General features: G+C 38.3%; 1 protein-coding gene across 2 annotated transcripts in view; it reads right to left on the bottom strand.

Annotated features, from left to right (window-relative positions):
- CEP85L (centrosomal protein 85 like) overlaps positions 1 to 23,630 on the bottom strand; it is a 153,893-nt gene that overhangs the window by 65,462 nt on the left and 64,801 nt on the right. For both annotated transcript variants that reach the window (XM_063329724.1, XM_063329723.1), the window contains one exon: positions 5,713 to 6,479. In XM_063329724.1, the coding sequence (XP_063185794.1) occupies positions 5,713 to 6,405 (693 nt within the window). In that variant the 5' untranslated portion in view covers positions 6,406 to 6,479. The remainder of the gene's footprint in view (positions 1 to 5,712; positions 6,480 to 23,630) is intronic.

The following is a 23,630-nucleotide window of genomic DNA, read 5'->3' as shown; positions in this document are numbered from 1 at the left end:
TTTCTATTGCCAACAGCACATCCCCGATCCAGCACATACACTGTTGATCCAGCACTTCTCAGAAGTCCTGAATATATTACAGAGCTGATCTACTCACGCTCACGCTCAGGATTTCCAGATGATTACCATTTTTGTGGGGTGGTTCACTTATCTGCAAGAGAGCCATCTAAACTGGATCTACAAAAAGATTTTTCACAGGAAAAAGCCGGTATGTTTAGGAAAACTGAAAGTTTATCTGAGTTCTACCATTAAAAGGCATCCACATTCTACTCTATGCTACCTGCTCCAAAGCTCAGGCAATACTAGCTGGGGCGGCACAGATAATCAAAACGAAAGGTTTTCTCTCATCTGCTCTGAAATATCTGCAGTAAACATTTAAAATAGCTTCTGCAAACTACACATCTAGAGCATTTTAATGTTGCTATAGTAATATCAATTCCCATCTGTTTGCATTTAAAGCAGAAAACTTTGCACAGCTACATCACCGTAAGCACTTTATCACTTACTTTGATAATCTTGAAATACTTTGCTTTTTAAGAAAAAAAATCTGTAAATTTAAACACAAGGGATATCTTTTGTAACAGTTACAGTTAGGTATTATTTAGGAGGATTTCTGCTGGTGCTTGACATCAATGGCACGAAGCATATCACAACAACAAGAGTTGATATGAAGCCCATTCTAGTCTAAAGAATAAAAATGGTTTTCACAACAAAACGGCAATTCACTGATACGCTACTTGGGCTTGTACAAAGCTTACTGCCTGTATGCTCTTCTTCAAAAGTTTTCCTATCTCTGGGAAACTACTGTGACAGCTTTATAGCTAAAATTAGACAAATGAGTTAGCCCTGACAAAAAAACCAAAACACCACAACAAAAAACACATATTCTTTTTTAATAAAAGGAAAAAGATGAGTCTACTGCCACCAACAATCACATACTTCCAGACCCAAAATTGCAGACAAAGGAAGTCTACAAGAAACTCTGCCACTAGCATGTAGAAACAACTCCAAAAAACAACCCCAGCAGCCTTCTCTCAGCCAGCAACGAAAATTACAGATTCTTCAACAAAAGTTGAAATATACTGCTGAAACTGAAACATGCATTCTCTTAAGACAACATCTGAAATTGGCAAGTTACCGGTTAACCAATGCCAAGGCTCCTTTTGCAATCAAGCATGGCCCAAGTTTGGTTTCCCATCGTCTGCTAGCGCTTACTCCAGACTGAGCCACATATGCACTGTAATGAACGCAATCCCAGTTCTTGGACTACTAACTTCAAGCAAAAGGAACAGAACATAAAAGCTTAATTGTGGCTCACAGTGAAGGAGTTCACTCTGCTAACTAAAGGTGATAATTCTTCATGTTAAAAAGTTTTATCTTGCTGAAAAGTATGGTTTCATCAAAATGAGACACGGGAAAAAAATGTTGATATTAAGCGGTCTTAGTTTTCCAATCTGACAGAATCATTAAAAAAAACTAGTTTTGAGTTGACATTTAAGAATAAAGTTTTCTGTGGCAACAATATTATTTGAAGAATGCTATAACTTTTTCTTTCAATCAAAGTTTTACAGCTTTTGTTTATTAATGTTTAGGTATGCATGCAGTTTACCTTTTCCCTTCTCTTTTGAAATGAAGATTGTTGCAGTATCTCTAAATTTCTCAGTGCATTAAAATTTAATTTCCAGTAACTTCTATACACATGGTATGAACAAGGCAGCATTTTCCTCATTAAATAAAAACCAGTAAACCAGATACATTAAAGGAAAAAGATGCACTTAAACAATTTCCATCTATTATTTCTGCTATGTTCTGACAGAAGTTAGCACACCATGAAGAAATAACACAGATGTCCCATACACTGGAAAAAACAGATATTCATCATGTGATGCCTACAGCATTGTACTGAGCTAATAAGTAGATATGCGACCTTCTGAAAACTCTCCCGCAATTTTAAAGTCTTCCATTTTAAACCTCATTTCTGGATCTAGCATACAGTATGCACCTAAGTACATACAGACAATAGGATCAGGCTTTAAGAAATGCCTTTACATGAAAACATACTGCCTTTTTATCCATATTTGCACGGCCTCCCAGTTCGGAAAATGGGAACTGCACATTATAAGCATTTTTTCCCTTAACACAGGCCTAATCACACACTTCCTTACTTCGGAGGTTAAAAAAAAAAAAGGTATTACAACGGTCATGTCTGCTGAAAGATCAGCTGTACACTGAAAATAATTAAGTGTAAGTGAAATATAAATTCTGCATGGAAATTATTTTCATTGAAGTATTGTTGAAATCTGTTCCTTGGAAATGCATAGGAGAATGTTTATCTTCAAAAAGTATACATTAAATAGCACACGTTAGCTAGAGAAATGAATTTTCGTACACAATTCCATGACACTACACAATAACAAGAGACCAGATCCCCTTTGGAGATTTGTTTCTGAAATGTACAACCCCCACACCCACAGCTAAAAGATGCGCCTTCTCTAAAGCGGCATTCTGTTGATCCACCACACCTTTCCTGAAGCTGCAAACCTGACCATATCCTGAAAGAGAATCTCAGTGTAGCTGTAGGTCTTCCACCCAACACTCTGAGCTTCCCTTACAATGCACAGTAAAGATCTTTCTTAAAAATCATGGTTTACAATTGGAATGGAAAAGCCACATTATAGGCTTTTTAATTTGGGGAGCAAAGCATAACGAAAACACAACAGGTAGATGCTGAGTTCAGTTAAATTCAGACTATTAAGGAAGCAGAGAATCTTAATTTTGAGAGTAATTAACCTTGGAACAGCTTTTAAGGGCTGTAATACATTATCCTTTACTGTAAACTTAAATTCGAAGCTTGTCAGATTTTATAAAAATAACCCTAATTCAGAATTTTCTGGGGTAAACCGTCTATACTAGTCTGTAAAAGCATAAAAATTTGTATACCATATTATTAAGTCCAATAGCTGTTCCTGAACCAGTAGTCCTCGAAACCAACTTAGAAAATTGCTGCAGTCTATTCTTGCTTCATTAGAGAAAACCGCCCTCTATAGTCTCTCCCTCTACCGGCCTACCTTAAAGATACACAAAGCTTCTACAGATTCTCAGTTAAAAGCAAAGTTCACTTTGTTTTCTCTTCACGGCAATAGTGGTTTTAAAGGATTATAAACCGTAATTTTTCAGTCCTGTAAAAACCATCGCATTTCCATCAGCATACATACTTATTAAAATAAAAAAAGTTTCTGTAGAGGTGGTGTTTTTTTCACATTTTATAAATCACCATCTTCCTCTAGCAAAATCTTACACCTTCTGCTCTCTCCTTCCTAGGAACGTATTCTACTTTGGATTGTAGTTTTCTCAGTTTCTCAGAAATAATAGCGTATCAGTGCCCAGGTGCACATGTAGTGATCTTTGAAAAAAAAAATAAAATCATAGCACAATTATAGAATCATAAAATATCTCAACATATCTCAATGTAACAAGTCACATTTCAAGGCCCACCAGTGCAACTCCAAATCATACCAATTAAAGTGTTTGCTAAGGCCACAAGGAACTGAAAGTGCTTGCTAAGGCCCCTTATGGCCCCTCCACACAATTAAGCGGGAAGTCAGGGTAAGCAGAGCAAAGGCCGTAGCTTCAAGGACTTGCCCTATATTCCAGGACTAACCAGACCGCTGACAGTATCACTGCTTCCCAAATCAGGGGCTAGCTAGGTCTTGTAACACATATATCAATTATTGATACAGATACATAAATAACAGGAGCAAGAGAAAAAAAAACCACCAAACCGTTTTAAGCAAAACTTCATCCTATAATCTTATAATTTTAAAAACCTAAAAAGGTGCAGCACCACTTTATGAATTCATCCAAAAAGATAAATAATGTTTGTGCTCCCCCTGTTGGCTCTGTCCTCAAAACACATCTCAGCGTCAATGCCTGCATGAACAAAGTTTTTGAATAACCATAATAATACGTATAGGGCTTCATCTGTTTCCCACACGAAACTTTGCCTTCATACAAAAAGGAGACACTATTTGATCACAATCAGAGCGAGAAAGCACTTGTGAGACAAACTAAAAAGCTGGGAGTTGTTTTGACCTACACAAGAGTTTCTGAAATAGCCATCCTAAACAAAGTGTTGTGAAAGGTACATAGAAGATGACACAGAGACATATACCTAAATGAAGGAAAGAAGTAAATAAAGGTTACTCTGAATATAAATATATAACTCCAAATGAGAACCACCAGGCACAGTAATGTGCATGCAAACCCCACAGACAGCACTGCTGACAGCTGCAGCCAGCTACAGGTCTCACAGGTGTCGGGAAGACTTGAATGAATGGATGGACTTAGCTTCTCCACGGTACCCTGCATCACTCCCCAAACCCCTCGTGTGCTCTCCAACACAACTGGTATCTGCCAGCTGCCAAGAGGCTGGCTGGCAGAGCCCCTGACCCAGCCTCAGCACTGAGCTGGTTTCTGTCACTTTGGCTTTGAGGGGACACCTCAGCCTCCACTCTCTCCCTGAGTAAATTCTCACCATTGAAATCTTCAAAAAGCTTAGAGAAAGATGCGGATTTCTGTAGTAGCAAGAGTAATGTAAAAGGGGGGCCATGTGGAACGATGTCAGGTTTTTAGAGAGAACCACGAGGATTAATGATCATTCAGCCATATTAATTGTATTCAAGTTCTGTAAGGTTAAAAATAATATAAAAAACTAAAAATCCAGATCACTATTAAGAGTAAAATTGGATCTTAAGAACCTCTGAACTTGTCAGTTTTTCCTTCAATACACAATGGAGGAAACAACAAAATTTGAACACAACTCTTCATAAATTACTTAATGTATCTTCAGGCCGGAGAAAACAGGTATTTGCACATACAGATAGATTATCTCTGCTCAGATAATATCCTAGACTAACCTGAAACTGCCTTACAGGAAAATCTACATATTGTAATGCATTTGGGATTCTTTTGGCAAGTCAAGTTTACCTGCGTAGGTAAACCTGAACATTTAGATTTTAAGTACTGCCGTCCTTAACAAGTTACCTTTTCCCATTAGGGTAAAAGCTGGAAACAAAAGATGGCAATTATCATGTTAGAAAGGGTTATCTGTCTCTTAAAACCAAGTTTGATGTTTTCTATACGAAAATACTTCAAGTATGACACATAAACCCTACATATTCTTTTATTTAAATAAATCAGATTAATTGACGATTATTAATTAATTCTAATTAGTTAAAAAAATATGCAGTAATATCAAACTGAATTCAGCTTTTAAATTCTAGGCATTGCAATACTGAATATTCATCCTTGCAGTACGCAGGAGTCATTCCTCTTTCAGTGAATGTAAAAATGCAGCCCCTTTGTAAATCCATTCAGATCAAAATACATTCAACGTTCCCCCACTAAACTGTGACCAAAGACTCTCTTAAGAGCTACTCTATCTGGCTTCAGAAAAAGAGACACTAGTCTCATATAGTTAGGCACACTGAATCAGAGTAAACTGTAAGCAGGTGTCAGAAAAAAAACCACATTAGCACTCAGGTAATACTGAGAAGCAAGCAGCAGCATCCCCAATCAAAGTTTAAGAACATCATCACCTGGTTAAGAGGGACCTGTTCCCTCTCCTGTTTTATTAAAAACTACCTGATGTTATTCCTCAGGTATAACACATGATGCCACATGATGGCAGCAAACACCAAACTTTAGCCGTACCTGCACAGGTTGTTCACCTCCCGTTCTAAAATCTTCGAGCTGCTGCACATGCCATGCAGCTACGCCGTAGGGCTCCTCAGCAGTCCTGCAGTCCAGGGGATTTGCACGTAACTGTTCTTTAAGCCACATTTGAGTCCTCACTGCTGGCTGTATGGGAGCTCCGCTCACAGCCTGCTGTCCCAGAGTTGCGTATCTCTGACCGAAAGCTTCACAAGTGGCTGCCGTAGGTTTGCTTTCAGGTAAGGCACTATAGGTCAAGTCTAAGGCATGTCTCCTGCTTGAGGAATCTGAAACAAAATCATCTTTGCTGCACGTTTCAAATTTGTATTTGCAGTCCAGTAGAGAAGATCGTTTTTTCCCCATTTCTTTGTCGTCAATTTTTAGCAGCTCCATGCTATCATGCAAACAACTTGGCCCATTTCTCCTTAATTGTGGTGACACAGCTTTATCTGTACTAGCCCTGGAGTCCACTGAATGACTACTACCATCTTGGCTGAAGGTATTTGGTGAGCTGAGTTTAGACAAGGAGGACCATTTTCTGACAGGTCTTGCATCTTTCATGTCAAGAGAATTGTCCAGGGCACCCTGATTTCTGCCTCCTCCTGACCGTACAAAGCTTGTACTCCATTTTGAGCCATCAGACTTGAAAGCTTCCCTGTGTTTGGAAAGTGAAGAGCTGGCATTAGACGGCATCACATGGGCAGTGGGAATAGAAACCAGTGAACGGCTGGGCTTAAACGAGGATGTACCACTTGAAGTTGAATGATCTGAGAAGAGAGATTTATGATGTAAGTAAGTACAATACAGAACTCATATTAACATTAGTGCCCAGAGGACAAAATATCAAATTCAAGGTGAAATGCAAAAATAGAAGGAAACAGGTTTCTTGACAAAATAGGGTGTTCTAAACCATTCAAGATTATGAGAATGGAAACATATGAAATGGGACATTTTCAGTTTTATTTTGCTCAGGTGCTATCCTTACAAAAAGAAAACTGTACTAACAGTGGTAACAGCATCTCCAGATACATTTCCCAGGCTGTGAGCAGAAGGCAGCATTTATTCCCCAGCATTAAGGTGGCAGACTGGATTTCTCCCCCACCTCACCTAATATTAAGTAGCTTCTGTATCATAAAGGGTAGAGGTATCACAATTCAGGAGCCCCAGGACCGGTTGCTCTTCCATCACCCTTCTCATTTTTTAGAGACAAAACAATTGGCTAAATGCACTCTGTAAAATGGCAGTGTTGGAGACAAGCCAGTTTAGTGATGGCCTCTTGGACAGAACTATTCATCCCTTTTCAAACTCATCGATTTCAAACTACTGGTTTTGGGTGGGATAGAGTTAATCTTCTTCATAGCAGCTAGTAGGAGTCTGTGTTTTGGATTTGTGCTGGAGACAGTGCTGATGTTTCAGGGCTGTGTCAGTTACTGCTGAGCAGTGCTTACGCAGAGTCAAGGCCTTTTCTGCTTCTCACACCGCCCCACCAGCGAGTAAGTTTGGGTGCACAAAAAGTTGGGAGGGGACACAGCTGGGAGAGCTGACCCCAACTGACCAAAGGGATATTCCACACCATGTGATGTCATGCTCAGCAATAAAACTAGGGGGGAGGTTGGAGCGGGGCTGCTGCCTGGGGATTAGCAGGGCATCGGTCACTTGGTGGTGAGCAATTGTTTTCATTTGCATTACTTGTCTTTGTTGGGTTGTATTTGTCTCTCTCTCTTACTTTCCTTGTCCTTACACTTTTTTTATTATTGTTATATTTCTTTTCAATTATTAAACTGTTTTTATCTCAACCCACAAGTTTTCTCTCTTTTACACTTCCAATTCTCTCCCCTCTCCCACTGGGGGCCGAGGGGGAGGCATGAGTGAGCAGCTGTGTGGTGCCTAATTGCTGGCTGGGGTTAAACCATGACACTTCCCCAGGTGATTTGCTAAAAAACCAAGATTCTGAAAAATTTCATATTCCATTTAGGTTTTGCATTATTTACAGACCCAAATACAATACCACACAAAAACCCTGTGTAACATAATTTATGACATCTATCCCAAGCTGAAATATCAAGAACAGAGAAATCAGTGAGGTGATACTCAGGAGGGGACAGAAGAGCAAAGATCAGAGAGGTAGAGGAGAGGTTACTTGGGACTGGGTGGGAGCTTTCCTATGCTCAGCAACATGAGCTTAGCATCACAGGCTGTGGACAACCAGAAATAAACACCTAATCCTCTCATTAGAGGATCATCTCCCAAGGCTGCACATTAGCAAGCTCAGATTGCTTGTTAGGTTCACGGCAGATAGACAGAATGAAATTACTCTAATTAAAAGATTCTTTTGGGGTCCTTTTTGCCAAGAGTAAAACAGATACACTCTTATTTCTCTCTCATCCTAACCTAGAGAGAACTTATTTCTTTGGGATTTGTCAGCTGGTACAAGAGTTCATAGTGGGACAATTAGAAAAACTATTGCTCTAGAAGTCCAACTGGCATACCCAGTTTGATGGCTACAATAGGTTAGTGTGGTTGGTGAAAGCCAGGACACATTATTAATTGGGCACACTTTGAAAGGATATATTTGACTCAATATACCATACCACAGACAGGAAAAAAGAAGAGAGCTTCCAAGGGTGCAACAACTTTTTAAAATGGCAGCACTTCTTTTTGTATGTATCCAAATAAAGATATCCTTACCTCCAAATTGAATACTCCTGCCTATTTGGGAGTGGACTTCCTCACTCCTTGCGCTTCCAGCACAACACAAAATAATACAGCCCTGCACTCTCCTCATGAGAAAAAAAATGCATTATAGCCCACAAAATAATACACAATTCCTTGACTGATACCTGTTTATTACATACTTGTCTTCTGGCTCCTAAAGGAACCAGGACTCCTAAGAAAGTGAAAATTCTTGCTGAAGCTTTCCTGCCTCCCAATGAGTCACCACCCCACCACGTACCCTCCCATTTGAAAGCATAAACTCACACCACATTGTCTCTTGTCTCTACCCAGCTGCCTACTTTCACAGTAATTAGAGAACACAGCTATCTTTAAGACTTGACAAAACTGCCAGAGCTGGCTGAAATGGACCAACAGTTTAAGACTTATTCATAGGCTGTTGTTGGTTGCCATAAAATACACACAGGATGCTCACATTAGAGAAAGTGAAATGGAGAGTAGAATACCACCTACTTGCTACCTGATGGATCATGTTGCTAATAAACGTGAGGTACCAGATTTTATGTGCAAGATGAAAGACCTTCCCTCCTCCCTGCAATTATTCCTAAAAAATTCTATACTGCACAGAGAAACATTTTCCTTGGTTGTTTTCACTGTCTTGATATTGCTCAAAAGGTAGAACGCGTTAAAGAGAAAGATAGAAGGCCACACAACTTATTTCAAGTGGAAGGAATCACAGTATTCTGACCAAACGCATTTGTGCCCACAGCTATTAAAGCAGTGGAGCAAGTGATGTGCAATACTGCAAGTTCCCAAAATGGTGATATGGCCACCACATGTCACCGATCTGCCTGTGCCACATGCAGTACCAGCTTCTCTCAGCTCTGCCTTCCTGTCTTCTCTTGTAGCACAGTGGACGCTTGCAAAGATAGCCACTACAAACCACATACATCTTGCTACTCTGTGTAGCCAGGGCTACCAGCTTCCATCCCTGCTCTGCAACAGAAGTCAAAGTCATGACCCATCTTTGGCTGAGAACATCAAAGTAGTGATAAGAAGGTGAAAGGCATACGACATGATAGAGCTGGAATCTTGAACATATATATTATGAGATGGAAAGCACAGGGTTAGAGCCCTGCTTTCTGGAAGGATGCAGCAGAAGAGCAGGGAGTCTCCTGCTCTCCTCCTACTATCCTAGGGAGAGCAGGGAGGAAAACACACAGTAAAAAGAAATGCACTTCTTATACAGGTACTCCTTAGCCAGAGGCTGCTGCCTTTGGAACATTCAAGCAAACTAACTACCGTACTGTACCTACTGAAGCTGGCTTTGTGTTGTGTCAGATTCAGTCCTGTGAAGGAAACAGCCACTGGCTTTTTTCTATCTAAAGAAAATAAGAGTATATTGGTATTCAGAAAGAACTGACTGTGGGGACCTATATTTTAGGCTATGCAGATTTCTATGAGTAGAAATATCACATCTGCAAGAGAAAGGTAAGAGAAGAAACCCTATCTGTATGCATGTATCAGTAAAGTTCAATACAGTTCTGTATCAAGAAAATTATAGTAGTATTTAATGTAGCATTTCTAGTCTGAAATACTGACTTAACGTCATCTACATGCAGACTTCAAACTAGAATTAAAACCAATAATAATTAGAAGTATATGATCTCCTTCACCTCTTCTTATTAGAGTACAGAGTTATTCATATGTGGCAGATTTTTTTATTTTCCTTGTTCTACTCTAAATTTAAACCCTGAGTTAGATTTAAACTTATTTTCCTCACTTCTGACACTAAATTCTTCAAGCAGATTTAAACTCGGAATGTCACATACATCCAACTACAGCTGATGGATGTCTCTGGTAATTTGTCTTAAAGTGAAACACAGCTATTTTGGCTTCAAGTTGTCCTAATTAGTCTTCCCATTAACGCTCACTGAAACATATGAGAAAATTCACACTTCTTCTCAGAGCATATTGCTTCAGTCTGCCTTGACTGCAGGCTCAGCTGGAAAGAGAGCCAGTCTGCATTCTGAAACATCTCCTCGCAACACAAAAAGCATGAAATTCAAAAATTTCATTGAAAATAGGAGAGAATCCAGAAAGCACCATCAGACTTAAAAGTTATTCTTCTATAGTCATGGGAATAAGCTCCCTCTGGCCAAATCCTGCCAAAGACTACTTTATCCAACAGCAGATTTTTCCCTTCCATACAGTCAGGGGTAAGGAAATGCCTAGTTCAGAATTAAGTGCTCTCTTCTCAGCATTACTCACTTTTCACTTCATTGAGCTAGTATTTATTTGAAGATTACAAAAACTCTTAAACACGGCTCGTGTGTCAGAGTCTTTCAATGCTTAAGACTGCACTCACTAATGAAAACTTGAGAGACAGGAGAAAAAAAAAAATATAGCTAGTTGTTACTGCTTTTCCTTTGAGCAGCGTCACAATTATATGTCAAATTTTGCTTTTCGATTACCCTAATAACTTTTTTTGGGGCCCACTGCAAAGCTCCCAAGCGCACTTTTCTAATAGGCATAACATTTTAATACCTGATCCAATACTTCACAAACCAGATAAGTAAGAGAATTAGAAAAACTGAATTTTAAAAACATGCTGCAATATTTCTACCACACAATAGCAGCAGATGGAGTAAAAAAAGAAGAGCATTTCGTATGGCTTTCTTACTATCCTGTGTTACGCTTCTGAACTATTTTATTACTATATATTTGGCATAGAAAATAATGTAACAGAATCAATTTTGGTCTTAATAAAAACCTAATCACAGGGAGAGAGCACAGCAGATACTTCGTTCTGAAGAAAGGGGAGAAGAAAGAAACCCTCCAATATGAAGTTAATGAAGGCCTCCGACTCATTTACATTTTCCTGTACTATGCTTTTTAAACCACTAGTGCCAACTATGTGCATCATACCTAGAAGAAAATCTCTGAAGCCATTTCTCAGGTCAGATACACAACACCATCATTCAGCTACTCAAAATCCTTATCTGTTGCCTGACTGTCAGTCAACACACCAGAGACAGAAGGTTCACTGTAACCCTGAATAACTTCTCTAGCTGCAAAATTAAATTAGTTCTATAAGAAGCCCCATCTACAAGATATACTTCTATATGTGACAATTTCTTCACTCCTCCCAATAAGCTATTACCAAACAAGAACAGAGCAATCAGCTAATACAGTTACCCAATACTAATAAAAATCAAAATGCATGCAATGCATAGGTATCTAATGCCACTGAAAACAGAGAACCTTCCTTGTGTGAAGGACTTTGAAATATGATATTTTATTCAGGGTATAATTAGAAACCCCTGACCATGGAGAAAAACACCAGTATTAAAAACAGCTGACCTTCTCTTCCTGCCCTCCCCTCCCACCCCCCAAAACACTGACATAGATTGCCTCAATCCAGGAAAATAAACTGAATTATTCCTAATAACTGAGCAGAAGATGAACAGGGGAAGCCAAGCCTCTATTATACAAATTGAAGGTCTTGAATCTGGCTGCAGTTTAGCGTACAAAAGTTCTAACATTCATTGCAGGATGTTGGTTCTTCTGAATGCTTCTCTGAATTGTTCTGTAACTTTTAACTGCATGGACCTCAGCAACAAGCCACAAGCAATTCCAGCGTCCAACATATGACTTGCAGAAGGGGCCATGAGTCTTCACTCTACCACACAAGCTGCCTCCTAGAAATCTTCTCCAAAATAGCTGCTTTCAGCAACAGTCCAACTATCAGCAATAGTCCAACTATTGCTTTTTAGCAATAATCTAACTCTTCAGGGAGTTGGTCGAAAAACAAAGACCACAGGATGATGTGCCATGACAACAGTATTTATGCTACGCGTATGTTCCCCTCTACCTACCTACTTACAAATTGGACTAGCCTTAATGTAGCATAGACAATCAGATGAGCCATACGAAACTTCAAAATGGACAGGCAGGAGGCCAACCCTAGCAAAAGGCCCTGAAGAGCCTGACTCATCAACCTCTGGAAGCAAAATCATGCCTTTGCAGGATACAGTAGCAGTCTTGGTTTGTGTTTAGTCAGTTTGTTTTGCTTGGGTTTTTTTTTTGTTTTTTACTGTCTAGAAATCTTCACCATTCTTTTTAGAAGCCCTGTTCATATTACTTCAAGTATAACATGTCAAAATATGAGGTGAATGAATGGACAAAACCTCTGCAAATAAACATCTTCCAAAGAATAAATAAATAAAAGCATGCATCATAGAAAGCTATACCAGAAGAGGAAGTGCTGCCGACACAAGAGAGAAGTGTTCAGACTTTTAACAAGTTCTGTATGAGAAAATGAGCCCCAAATGCTCACACAATTCCTAAACATAATTTGTTTATGAAGCACTGTGTTTAAACAGCAAGTAACTAAAACAAAAGAATAGCTAACAAAAAACTTATCAGAAGCAAAGTATAATTTAATCCTAATGAATGCTAATTTAAAATAAGACAATATTAAATACTAAAATACTGCCAGTAAACTGAGTTGCCTGTGTCACACCTATGCCTTCAAAGCAAAAAACAGTCAAATGGTGTCCAGAAGCAAGTTCAATTAATGTTATTTGGGGAAAAAAAAGCAAGTTTACTGGCTTCCATCATCACCAGTTGCCATAATGTCAGTGTCAATCAGAACTGTTTTACATAAGCATAGCAAAGTCCGAGTTGGTTCTACTTTATTTCAAACTAATTCCTGGAGAATTTTCTGTAATCTATTGTGTTGCATAGCGAAAGAATGCAAGTTGTACCTAAAAACTTGGTAGTTTTAAAAGCTGGAGTAATTTAAAATCTGCATAATTCACAAAGACTATGAACTGTACAAACCCGAATCATACAAATGCAAACTTAAGAAGTTGCAGCTGACATGGAATTTTTAAAAATTGAAGCTATTTTTTTGCCTTTATTACTTCCTCCAAACAGCAGCATTACAGAGTAAGATGATGAAATACTGGTAAAGCTAATATATCTGAGCCGTGTCATTAGAGAGAGATGTAAGAGGGAATAAATGGTAGGTCAGCTTCACAGGCCTCCCACAACCTACAGAAATCATAGAATACTACAAGAGGAGTTTAAAGGATTTTTAGTACACAGAAGTACCAGGGTAGCATACACACTTGTGCAAGGAAGGAAATGCAAAGGTCACACTGAGTTCCAGCAAATGGTAAACAGCTCTCAGACATCCTTACAAACAAAAGGAATATTACATATGTATGAAAATAACAGAAACTTGCCTAACATATCCCATCTAACTTACTATGAACTGGGCATTTGGTATCAACTCCATTATTCTCCTCACCTACAGTTAATGACTTTCCTTTTTTCCATCTGTGACACCTCACTCATTTCCACAACCCTTCTGGTAAACTCACTTCTCCCTTGTTCACCAGAGAGGTGATAAAGGAGCAACAATCCTACTTAGTGTAAGAATCATTTAGGTTGGAAAAGACCCTTGGGATCATCGAGTCCAACCATCAACCCCACTCTACAAAGTTCTCCCCTACACCATATCCCCTAACACCACATCTAAATGAGTCTTAAACACATCCAGGGATGGTGACTCCACCACCTCCCTGGGCAGCCTATTCCAGTGTCTGACCAAAGTGAGGCTAACACTCTTAACTTTCAAATAATATGGAAAAAGAGGAGTGGGAAACAAGTATGTTCTAAAGTTTAGTTAACAAAACTTAACACAGAAACTGATTGTCACTGAACAACAGAAAATTATACCTTTTCATTGAGCAAAAGAAAATTATTTTCTCATAGTGAAAATTAGCCCTATATCCCTGTTTTCATACTATTTAAGTTCTGTTTTTCACCTTGCCAAATAAAGCATTGCCTTTTTTCACTCAGATTTACCTATTTCCCCAGAACACAGTATTGACAAGGAACATGCCTTGTAAAAGTTACTTCTTTGACTGTATTCAGTCAAAGGGTACTTGTACGTAGAGTACTAAAATACTCTTTTAGAAGTCTGCTCTTTGACCAACTTTCATTAGGACACAGCAGACACTCCCAGATTTGATTTATTTAATAAGTGTTGTCCTATACCTAAGAAGCTATCGCTGTACACAAACACCAGGTTTCTATCACACCTTTCGAGACCGTAGACTTGGTAAAAAAACTCATCAGTGAAGCTGTTAGATTTCAGCAACGAGGACATGCAATTAAACGATACAGTGGACCACATGGAAGGACAGCATCTTCATATGATCTCACCTTAGCACTACAAATCAATCTCCGCATTCCAGTGGCCATTTCAAGAGCCAAAATTCCTAATTCTATCGCTTAAGTTAGATGACAAGAGGCAATTTGAATATTCTCCCAGAGAATTGCACATGGGTGATCAAACCATAACCAGTGCCAAAATAAAGCACACAATGGAGATTATACATTTGCTTTTTTGAAGATCAGACTTTATCAGTTTAAAAACCACTGCACAGGAAAGAGACAAGCTCAATAGAAACCATTAGTTTTCTCCTATGTTCCACTGCAGTCAGGTTTGAGGTTAAAGTTCACAATATTAACCAAAATTAAAAGACATCTGGTAGAATGACCTGTCATCCAAACCACGCCTCATTAAAAATTAATACATGTTCCCTTGAAATATATAGCTTTTTGTGCAAGAAAATATCAGGTAAAATGATCCACATTCTGCTTAAAAAAAAAAAAGTTACTTTAAACTAGCTGTTTGGCAATATCAGTTATCACAAGTCTCAACTAATAAAAACTTTGCAGTGTATTTCAACAAATAAAGCTCAACAAGAACTTCTAAGAACATTTTGTGCTTTCCAACAGTTGACTACAGGGAGACTGTACCAAGTCAATGCAACAGTTTTTGACAGGGTAAAACAAACACAAACTCCACAAGCAAACAAAGGCAAACACCTATGAGGGGTACAGTAAAACTCCTGGGATTTGCTGTGATAAAACTAAGTTTTTTAACAGGGACTACATACACGCAGAGAGAAAAAAGAAGAGAAGAAAACCCCTAAGCCCCCGACATATCACATACATACCAAGTAGAGCCATCCTGCTTAAGCGATCTTAAGACAACTAGTATTTTAAGATTTAATACAAAATAAGACTGCCTACTAAAATTTTCTAAAGTGGCAATTGGCCTAGCAATATCTAGCATGATAATACTCAGAGAATCTACAACTCCAGAACAGAAACATCTTCAAATAAATGTAATAGCTTCCTACACTTGAGCCAGATGTGGGTCAAATTACCTCGCACACATGAAGCCCATATTTGGCAGATGATTTAACAGGAGACTGTAAAGAAGAGTAGCACTATTTAGAGGTGGGATGCTGCCAATCCAAAATGAAGACCTGTGCAACAAGGACAGCTTTAACGAAGTAGCATACAGTTCAAAAAGCAGCAGGTGAAATAGTTTTACAGGAAATGATTATGCTGTAATTAGTTTTCTCTGCTGAAGAGTCAATGACTGCAAGATTCTATTCTGTTTTCCTTACTGTACTCAATTATTCCAGACGCCAGTGTTAGAAAAATATGAAAGTACAGATTCATTAAAAGCACATAAGGCAAATACTATGGGGTATTTAATTGAAGCAGAAAAGATTTCACAAACTGTACCTAATCAGAGAATCTAAAGTAAACAGCAGGTAAACCCCAAGAGCAAATTTTTATTCCACAGCAGTCACTAGAAACAAGTTATAAATAACTGCTATTGGTTCAACCCTGCAATGGCCATCTGCTAAATTAATCTATAAAGACAAAGGCTAACCTAACTTACATAAAATCTCTTCAGATGAGAAAACCAAGCATGTTAAGATAGAAGTATGTCTTAAAAGAATTAACTCATTGTACCGGAATACAATACACCTTTTGATTTATGCATTTTGCCTCCTTATCCCAAGACTATCGCACACCCACAGTCAAATATAATTGTGATTTCTAGAAACATAACATAATAAAGGATGCTCTGAACAATCATTTTCGAACTTAAACTTTCACAGCAGTTAACTGCCACATACACAAAGAGACAGTCCATCCTTGATGCTTTCTCTTTGTGTACCTCTCTGCCTACCAGCTCTTCAGCATTCAGCTTTGGTGTTATAATTACTGCTGTACATGTGCAGTAACTGATAGAGAACTGTGCTAGAGGATGTTCATAAGCTGCTGTATGAATACATGTGAGCAACATGCAACTGGCCACCCCAAAATAGTAAAAAAATATTATGTATAAAGTGTGGATGCTCTATGTAAAAAAGCAGAAACTGAAAAAAAAAATTGAAATTTTGTACCCCATAGTATCTTTTCCAGCAATCTGGAGCTATTTTTAAGAAGTAGTTACATAACTAAGTAGAACGATTTTTAGATTAACAGGTTCTATTTTTGCCCCCCAGATAAGAGGATAAAGCAATATTCCAGAACAGCAGTCACGTAATCAGGCAACTTCATTTTGCTGAAATAAAAGTGCGAGTGAAAACTTATACTGCCACAGGGATTATTTTTTTTTCCTTTGTGTTTGGTTCTTTTTTTAAAAGTCAAGACTTTAACTTGCATTTGCCTTTTTATGAAGGCCATCTACAGCTTCCAATTCCATTTTCCAACAACAAGCACTTAACAGTGAAGACACGCAGAAATCAAATAGTCCCCTAGGACCTTCATTAAAAGTAATGGCTAAAGGAAAAAAAAAAAAAAAAAAGTACTACAGATGTCACAATACACCTCCTTCCTTTCTGAATCTGCAAGATACTCATGCCGCAATACCATCTACTTCAACAGCAACCCGATACTCCCTCTTACTGGCATTAATTCTTCATCCCCACTTAGGGATGACTCCAAAAACATGGGAGTAACTTGGCCCATTAGAACAGAAATCCACCCCTGCCCTCCAGAGAGAGAAAATCCCAGGTATTTTTGTTCTCTGTAAGAGAACATCCAGTAGCAGGAACATACCTACCCATCCACTTTCCTATACCAGGACAAACAAGTTGTACTTTCTTAGGCTCCAAAGGAAAGTTGTTTGCATTATCCCAACTCTCTAACTTACTCTAGGTGCCACCAGCATTCCCAAATTGGCTAGACGGATGCCTTTCAGCAATGAAAGCACCTCACCTAAGACACAAAGGGAAAAGGAGGTGCATGTGAGGAAAGTCACATGAGGAGAGACTCACATGAGAGAGACTTCTAACCCAAGGAACCAGAGCAAAACCTGACGGTTCCCACGGAGCACTATCATTCCATGCAGTTAAACCGTTGTTGTTGACCAAGGTGTATATCAATCCCTTAAATTTTGTTTAGAAGTACAGGCAGAAACAAAGCCTATAATTTAATGTCAAGTAACTTTTGAAGGTTAAATCCCACTTTCAGCTTCTAAGGAGACTGGAATTTCTGGCTATGTTTTTGAAATCATTATCTATTACTGAAAATTTAATCCTGGGTCCTACTAAGATGGTCTTTATCTTAAAAGTATCTTATTTAGATTCATCTGATACTGGTTCTGCACACCACTAAGCAGTGGATCTCTTACAACGGTTCACAGCCCACCAAGAATAGCTTTTTCTAACAGGAGCAGCAGCTTTCAGCTTTATGCCACACTATGCAAGCATGGAAGAGGAGACTTACCTTCGTCTTCATTTTCCCTCCCAACCTCATACTCCAACCCTGTTTCCTCTACTGATTTCCCCCAGTTGAGTTTACACACAGTAGTCATCCTCCCAGTTTACCTCTGCATTCTCACTTTGGAAGCCCCAGCCCAAACTCATAACCATAGAGCAGAATCATTCAGGTTGGAAAAGACCCCTAAGATCATAGAGTCCAACATTAACCTAACACTGCTAAGTCCACCACTAAACCACGTCCCTAAGAACCACCTCTACACATCTTTCAAATACCTCCATGGATGGTGACTCAACCACTTCCCTGGGCAGCCTGCTCCAGTGCTTGATAACCCTTTAATGGGTGACCCTTTCAAGCACCACACAAGCTTCTGTATAATAAAAGCACCTACGTATGAGCTTTTACCCAGATGGAAAAAGAAATCCTTTCACAAGCAGAAGCAGGTGCTGTAAGCAGCCACAGCAGCGAGGCTGCCACGGGCCCAGTGCGGCAGGAGGATACTGCTTGATGGCTTTCACACTGCTTCATAGCAAGACTGTCTCTGTCTATCTCCTCCCTCCTTCCTTCTTCTGCAAAGGTCAGGCCAGGTCAACAAACACAGCCAGCTTGCCGCAGTGCTGCCACTGCTACCTACCACTTGAAGTGGCTTATGTACCACAAGAAATTTACCTAATACACTTTGGCACTGGCCTGCATCAACCAGTAATCCCTTCCAAGGGCCAGAAATCATCCCCAGGAATACCAAAGATTTAACTGCTGCCTCAAGAATAATTTAGCTCACTGGGGAAATCTCTCGCCTTCAGAAGCTGAACCCCAAACGGTAGCAGAATAATACATTAACAGTAGCTTATATTCAACTGGAATAGTTCTGCTGAGGATTTAGCAGTCTCAGTCTATGTAATTACTTACCAAGACTTGGGAAAAAACAAGATACTTAAAAAAAAACCCACAAAACAAAAACACCATTAAAAAACCATAAAATAAATACCCAAAGGAATAAAATACAATATTGCAGAAGTAAATCTAGCTCTCTATTTTCTAACTTTTTTCATTATTAGCTTTGTTACTCAACCCTTCATTTCCTCTCATCAGACTCTCTCCTTCCATTAAAATTTCTTGGACACTTCGAGTCTCTGATAACAGGTCAACAGCCTACTCTTCATGTAGGTCACCATCTGGAACCCAGCTCAGGTCCCAGAGGATTAACCTTAAATTGGATTTGAGCATAGCTCTATATCCTACAGAAGTCGTCACCTTTTATGCTTTAAAAATTAACCATCACTATCCTTATTTCCCAAATGAAGAATAGGAGGCAAAGTGTTACAACAACTAGCCTGATGTCGCTACGTAAACCTTACTGCTTCCACCCACTGCTCTCTACACTGAGCAGTACTGGCTACCCTGATATAATGCATGTATTTTAAACTTTGCAAATTCAAGTGAAGCTAAAAAAAGGAACAAACTAGGGGGAAAGGAGGGCAAGACCCACCTGTAATTCTCAACATTTTCCTATAGCAACCAAAAACTTGATACTTGCCAAAGGAATTTTACATTCCTGTTATTAACAGAAACATTTCTGAAAGCAACAGTGGCAAAATATGGAAAAGTTAATGAATTCTATCCTACAGAACTGATTACGATATAATAAACAGATTTGGAAAAACATCGATTTTCCTGCACCCTTTTTACTGCATCATCTGGGTTTCACCATTTTGACTGTAGCTTCTAACACTTTCTTTTTACACACACACCTGTGAAACCATGATATTAAGACTGATAATAACTGAATGTTGTTCCATTTCTCTACCCCATGAACCAAAAGGAGAGGGATTCACATTTCTGTGGCGTCCATAAACAACCCGCCCTCCGTGACCTCCACCTTCCCCACACACACTCTGAGGACTTAATTTTGCTTTTTTTTGGAGGACAGTTGACAGTTTGAGCAAATGTGAATAATACACTGGTAAAATTAGCAGCGTTAATTCAGAGTATATATTTAGAACTAAATCTCACACTCTTAGGAGGATTTCTGCACTGTAAAAAACAAGCCTCCCCTCTAGTAGGGAACTATACTTCCTTATATGTCCACCATCAAAGAAGCCACAAAAGATAATTTTAAAGGCTAGAGGAAAAAAACCAAAACAAACGAAAACAAAAACACACCACTCATGCATGTTACCATCGGAGTAATATTACTCTGAAGTTTTCCTGGAATATATATGCAGATCTTAATGCTTACCAGTGTTTCTTCACATGCTAGTGAAGTCTGTCTGTAACGCAGTGACAGTTATATACTATTCATCCGAACCCCTATGTCACTTTTTTTTAGAAATATTCAGAAAATTGAAGGCCATTTGTCTGCTTTGAAAAAGTTAGATGAAAGAGCTTATTTTAACCATAACTAACACTTAAACAAACAGATACCAAATTAGGGGAGAAATCCATAATGCCCAGTACAGTCTTTTATCTCAGCTTTTCCTAATGAAAATATTTAGCTTTGCAAATAATTTCTGAAAAAAACCCACCACCATTAACAGCAGTTTATAACTGCCCCATTCTCTCACTGGCAATTCATTTCTAAGAAAGTTATTGTTTCTCCCCCCACTGCCTGTGCCAGAGAGAAAATAAGAGTTTAGTGCCCTGATGTTACTGCGATTTAGAAAATTTTATGAATTAGCACACGAATTAAATGAAAATGACAAATATAACTAAATCATAAGAGTAAGAAAATGTGAGTCATTAATCATAATAAATGCTTTAGAAGAATGTTTCTCATTCTGAAAGACCCTAAGTTCCTTTGCCAACTTATATATCCACCCTCCCTAGTATGAAACACAACACTTGCTACAAATGATATAAACAGTCTCAGGGTAAAAGACCTGATCCACTGCAGAGAACAGAACTGTAACCAAACTCCAACTTGCGGATTTGAGATAACTTCTGTAGTTAATCAAGATAAAACATGCTAAAGCATTCAAAACAAAAAGACAACAACACACACACACACACAAAATCCTTCCTTGGTAAAGTTTTGGGTGCTGATCACCAAAATTCTAAAAAAAATCAGTTTGGCATCTCAATTCCCCAACAGTGTGGTTTAGCTAGCACCTAAACGGGGTGCTGGTTCAATGCCAACATGCCTCCCTGGGCACCCACTGAATCTCCAGCACTACTGAGCACAACCTTCATGTTTAAACAGAGCATATCACATGACATAAGAACTGCAGTTATTTTAAGTGCTGCTACCTGTCTTGCTACCCAGTCTTCCGAGCACTAACTCCTAGATAGTATTAAAAGAGAAGAGGGGTTCAGTGTTTACAAACAACTAACAAGCTTAAACACAAGCAACGAGAAATACATTTCAGAGTTCGGTAATCACTTTTCTCTGCAAGCCATGAAAACTAGAAGACAGAGAGTTTGTATGTTCATTTTGTTTTCTGATGTGCACAGTTAGGAGTACAGAGCCAGAGGTGGGAGAGCAGAGAATGTTTCAATTGCCGCCTTTGATAATGGAAAGAATTTAATGTTTATAAATTTATTTCCAGTTGTTGGCTCATATATTTGGATATTTATAGTACTCATCACTATGGTATCCAAGCACATTAGCAGTCCTTTGACCCACACAAAACAATACAAAACTGTTTCTTCTCCGCTCTCCAACCTATTAAGAAACACCTCAGTTGTGGTATTACTAGCACAGCATGTTCCAGAAATTAAAAATAGAACTCTTTAAAAGCTAGACTCAGTTTCAGATCGTACTTTTTGACCAAAACAAGCAGTGAACAAAGTATATCATAAAAGCTGATGTGGGAGAAAACAGTTTACCAAGACCTGCTCTCTGTCTCTGAAATAAAGTCAGCTCCATAATCACTAGCTCAGAGCATCCAAATTGTCTACTTACAGAAGGTATTTAAATAAAAAATTTAAATTTGTCTACTGATGTTAATAATTGAAGTCATCTTTCACCCCAGAGAAACACAAGAGAGACATTTTGCGCAATGCAGTATCTAATGTGTTCTCCAGTGTTACCTAATAGTACCAGTAAATCCCTAACATAGCAAATTGTAATGGCATTCAGCCCACATCCAAGATACCAGGATGAAATCTGAAACTCTGCAAAGGGTAGCAATTTTAGAAGCTACATACAGATCTTCACATCACCACTCAAGTGGTAGAAGGCTATTAATGTATTTCAGCTTCAGAAAAGAGGTTGACACAAATGATTTTTGATAAATCAAAACTACCACACTTCACATTCCAGAAAATATTTTTATAATCAACCACGGCTAAATTCCCTTTTGCATCTTGAGCTAGCATTTGTAGGCAGATTAGGCGCAATTACAATATTGAAATGATGGAGCAGTGGAAATAGAACTGTATCGATAACAAAATTATGAACACCGAATGTTAAGAACTGCTTCTTAGCAGAAACCCCAAATATTTTTTATCCCCTCTTTCTGTACTGCACTTTATTTTTAGATTTTAATTTATATTCTCATTTATTACAGGCCAAAAATATTAATGATGTTAGAAAAACATGCATGGTAACTGTGTTGTATATGTATATACACACATACAAACTCTCATATAATGCTTATTAATGAAACTATCTATATAAGCACATACAAAAGATAAATTAAGTGATTTAACCAGCCTCACAAATCAGTAAGTTTCAGAGGGAAAAAACGTAATCCATGCTTCTCTAAGTCTGATATCTCTTCTGAAATACAGACCACCACATGTGTCATGCTCTCCATCAAGTCCCACACCTACCTCCCAACAGCTGGAATAATACCCTCTCATGTAAGTAATAGTCTCATTAGTGTTCTTCAACTTTTACAGTAAATTAAGGGTATACTATTCCCATGGGAGTACAGTACTCCCAGAGTCATAGAAACATGAACTCTTTGCACATGTATTATTAATTCTACTAGACTATGCTATCTGCCAGAACTTAAGTAAATATTCATATACATTCATAATATTCCTACCTACACTCAAATTCCCATTCCATTCTAAAACTTCAGAGGTACTTATTTATGAGTTTCTGAATTTTCTCACATTCCTCATCTCCTTCCAAAATATTCCATCCCAATTTCCATTAAGGATTAAATAAATTTTAATTTCCATTAAAAAATTAAACTCAACGCATGGGTAAACACAAAATCTGCAATTTTTGCTATTCACTCATTACATCTATATATATACACCACATCGTCATATCCTGCAAGAGTTTGATTATATCATTTACTGATATTAGCCTTAACACGTAGAAAAACAATGCAACTCTCTCAGACATCATTTTACAAAGGAAAACAAGGGAAAAGATCATCAAGAAAAGGACAAAAGTATTACGGAGCCATCTCAAAGATATTCTAAAAGCAGAAGTCCCACCAGTATAAATCAAGGTCTGTTTCTTCTCTTATTTATATCACATATTATTCATTGCCAAGAGATGATTCTCAAGACCCAAGTTTTACAGGAATTGAGCCATTAGTACCATCAGAAGTTACGACAAAGACCATAAAACAGGAAGTCTGGACAGAACTAGCCTTTCATCACTTTCCTTTTTTTAAGGAACTGAAAGAATAGAAGAGTAACAAACTGGAATAGTTGTATCTGTAAAGCTAATCCAG

The sequence above is a fragment of the Chroicocephalus ridibundus genome, chromosome 3 (assembly GCF_963924245.1).
Source record: "Chroicocephalus ridibundus chromosome 3, bChrRid1.1, whole genome shotgun sequence".
NCBI lineage: Eukaryota > Metazoa > Chordata > Aves > Charadriiformes > Laridae > Chroicocephalus > Chroicocephalus ridibundus.
Note: the sequence above shows the minus strand (reverse complement) of the source record. Positions and strands in the feature narration are given on the sequence as shown.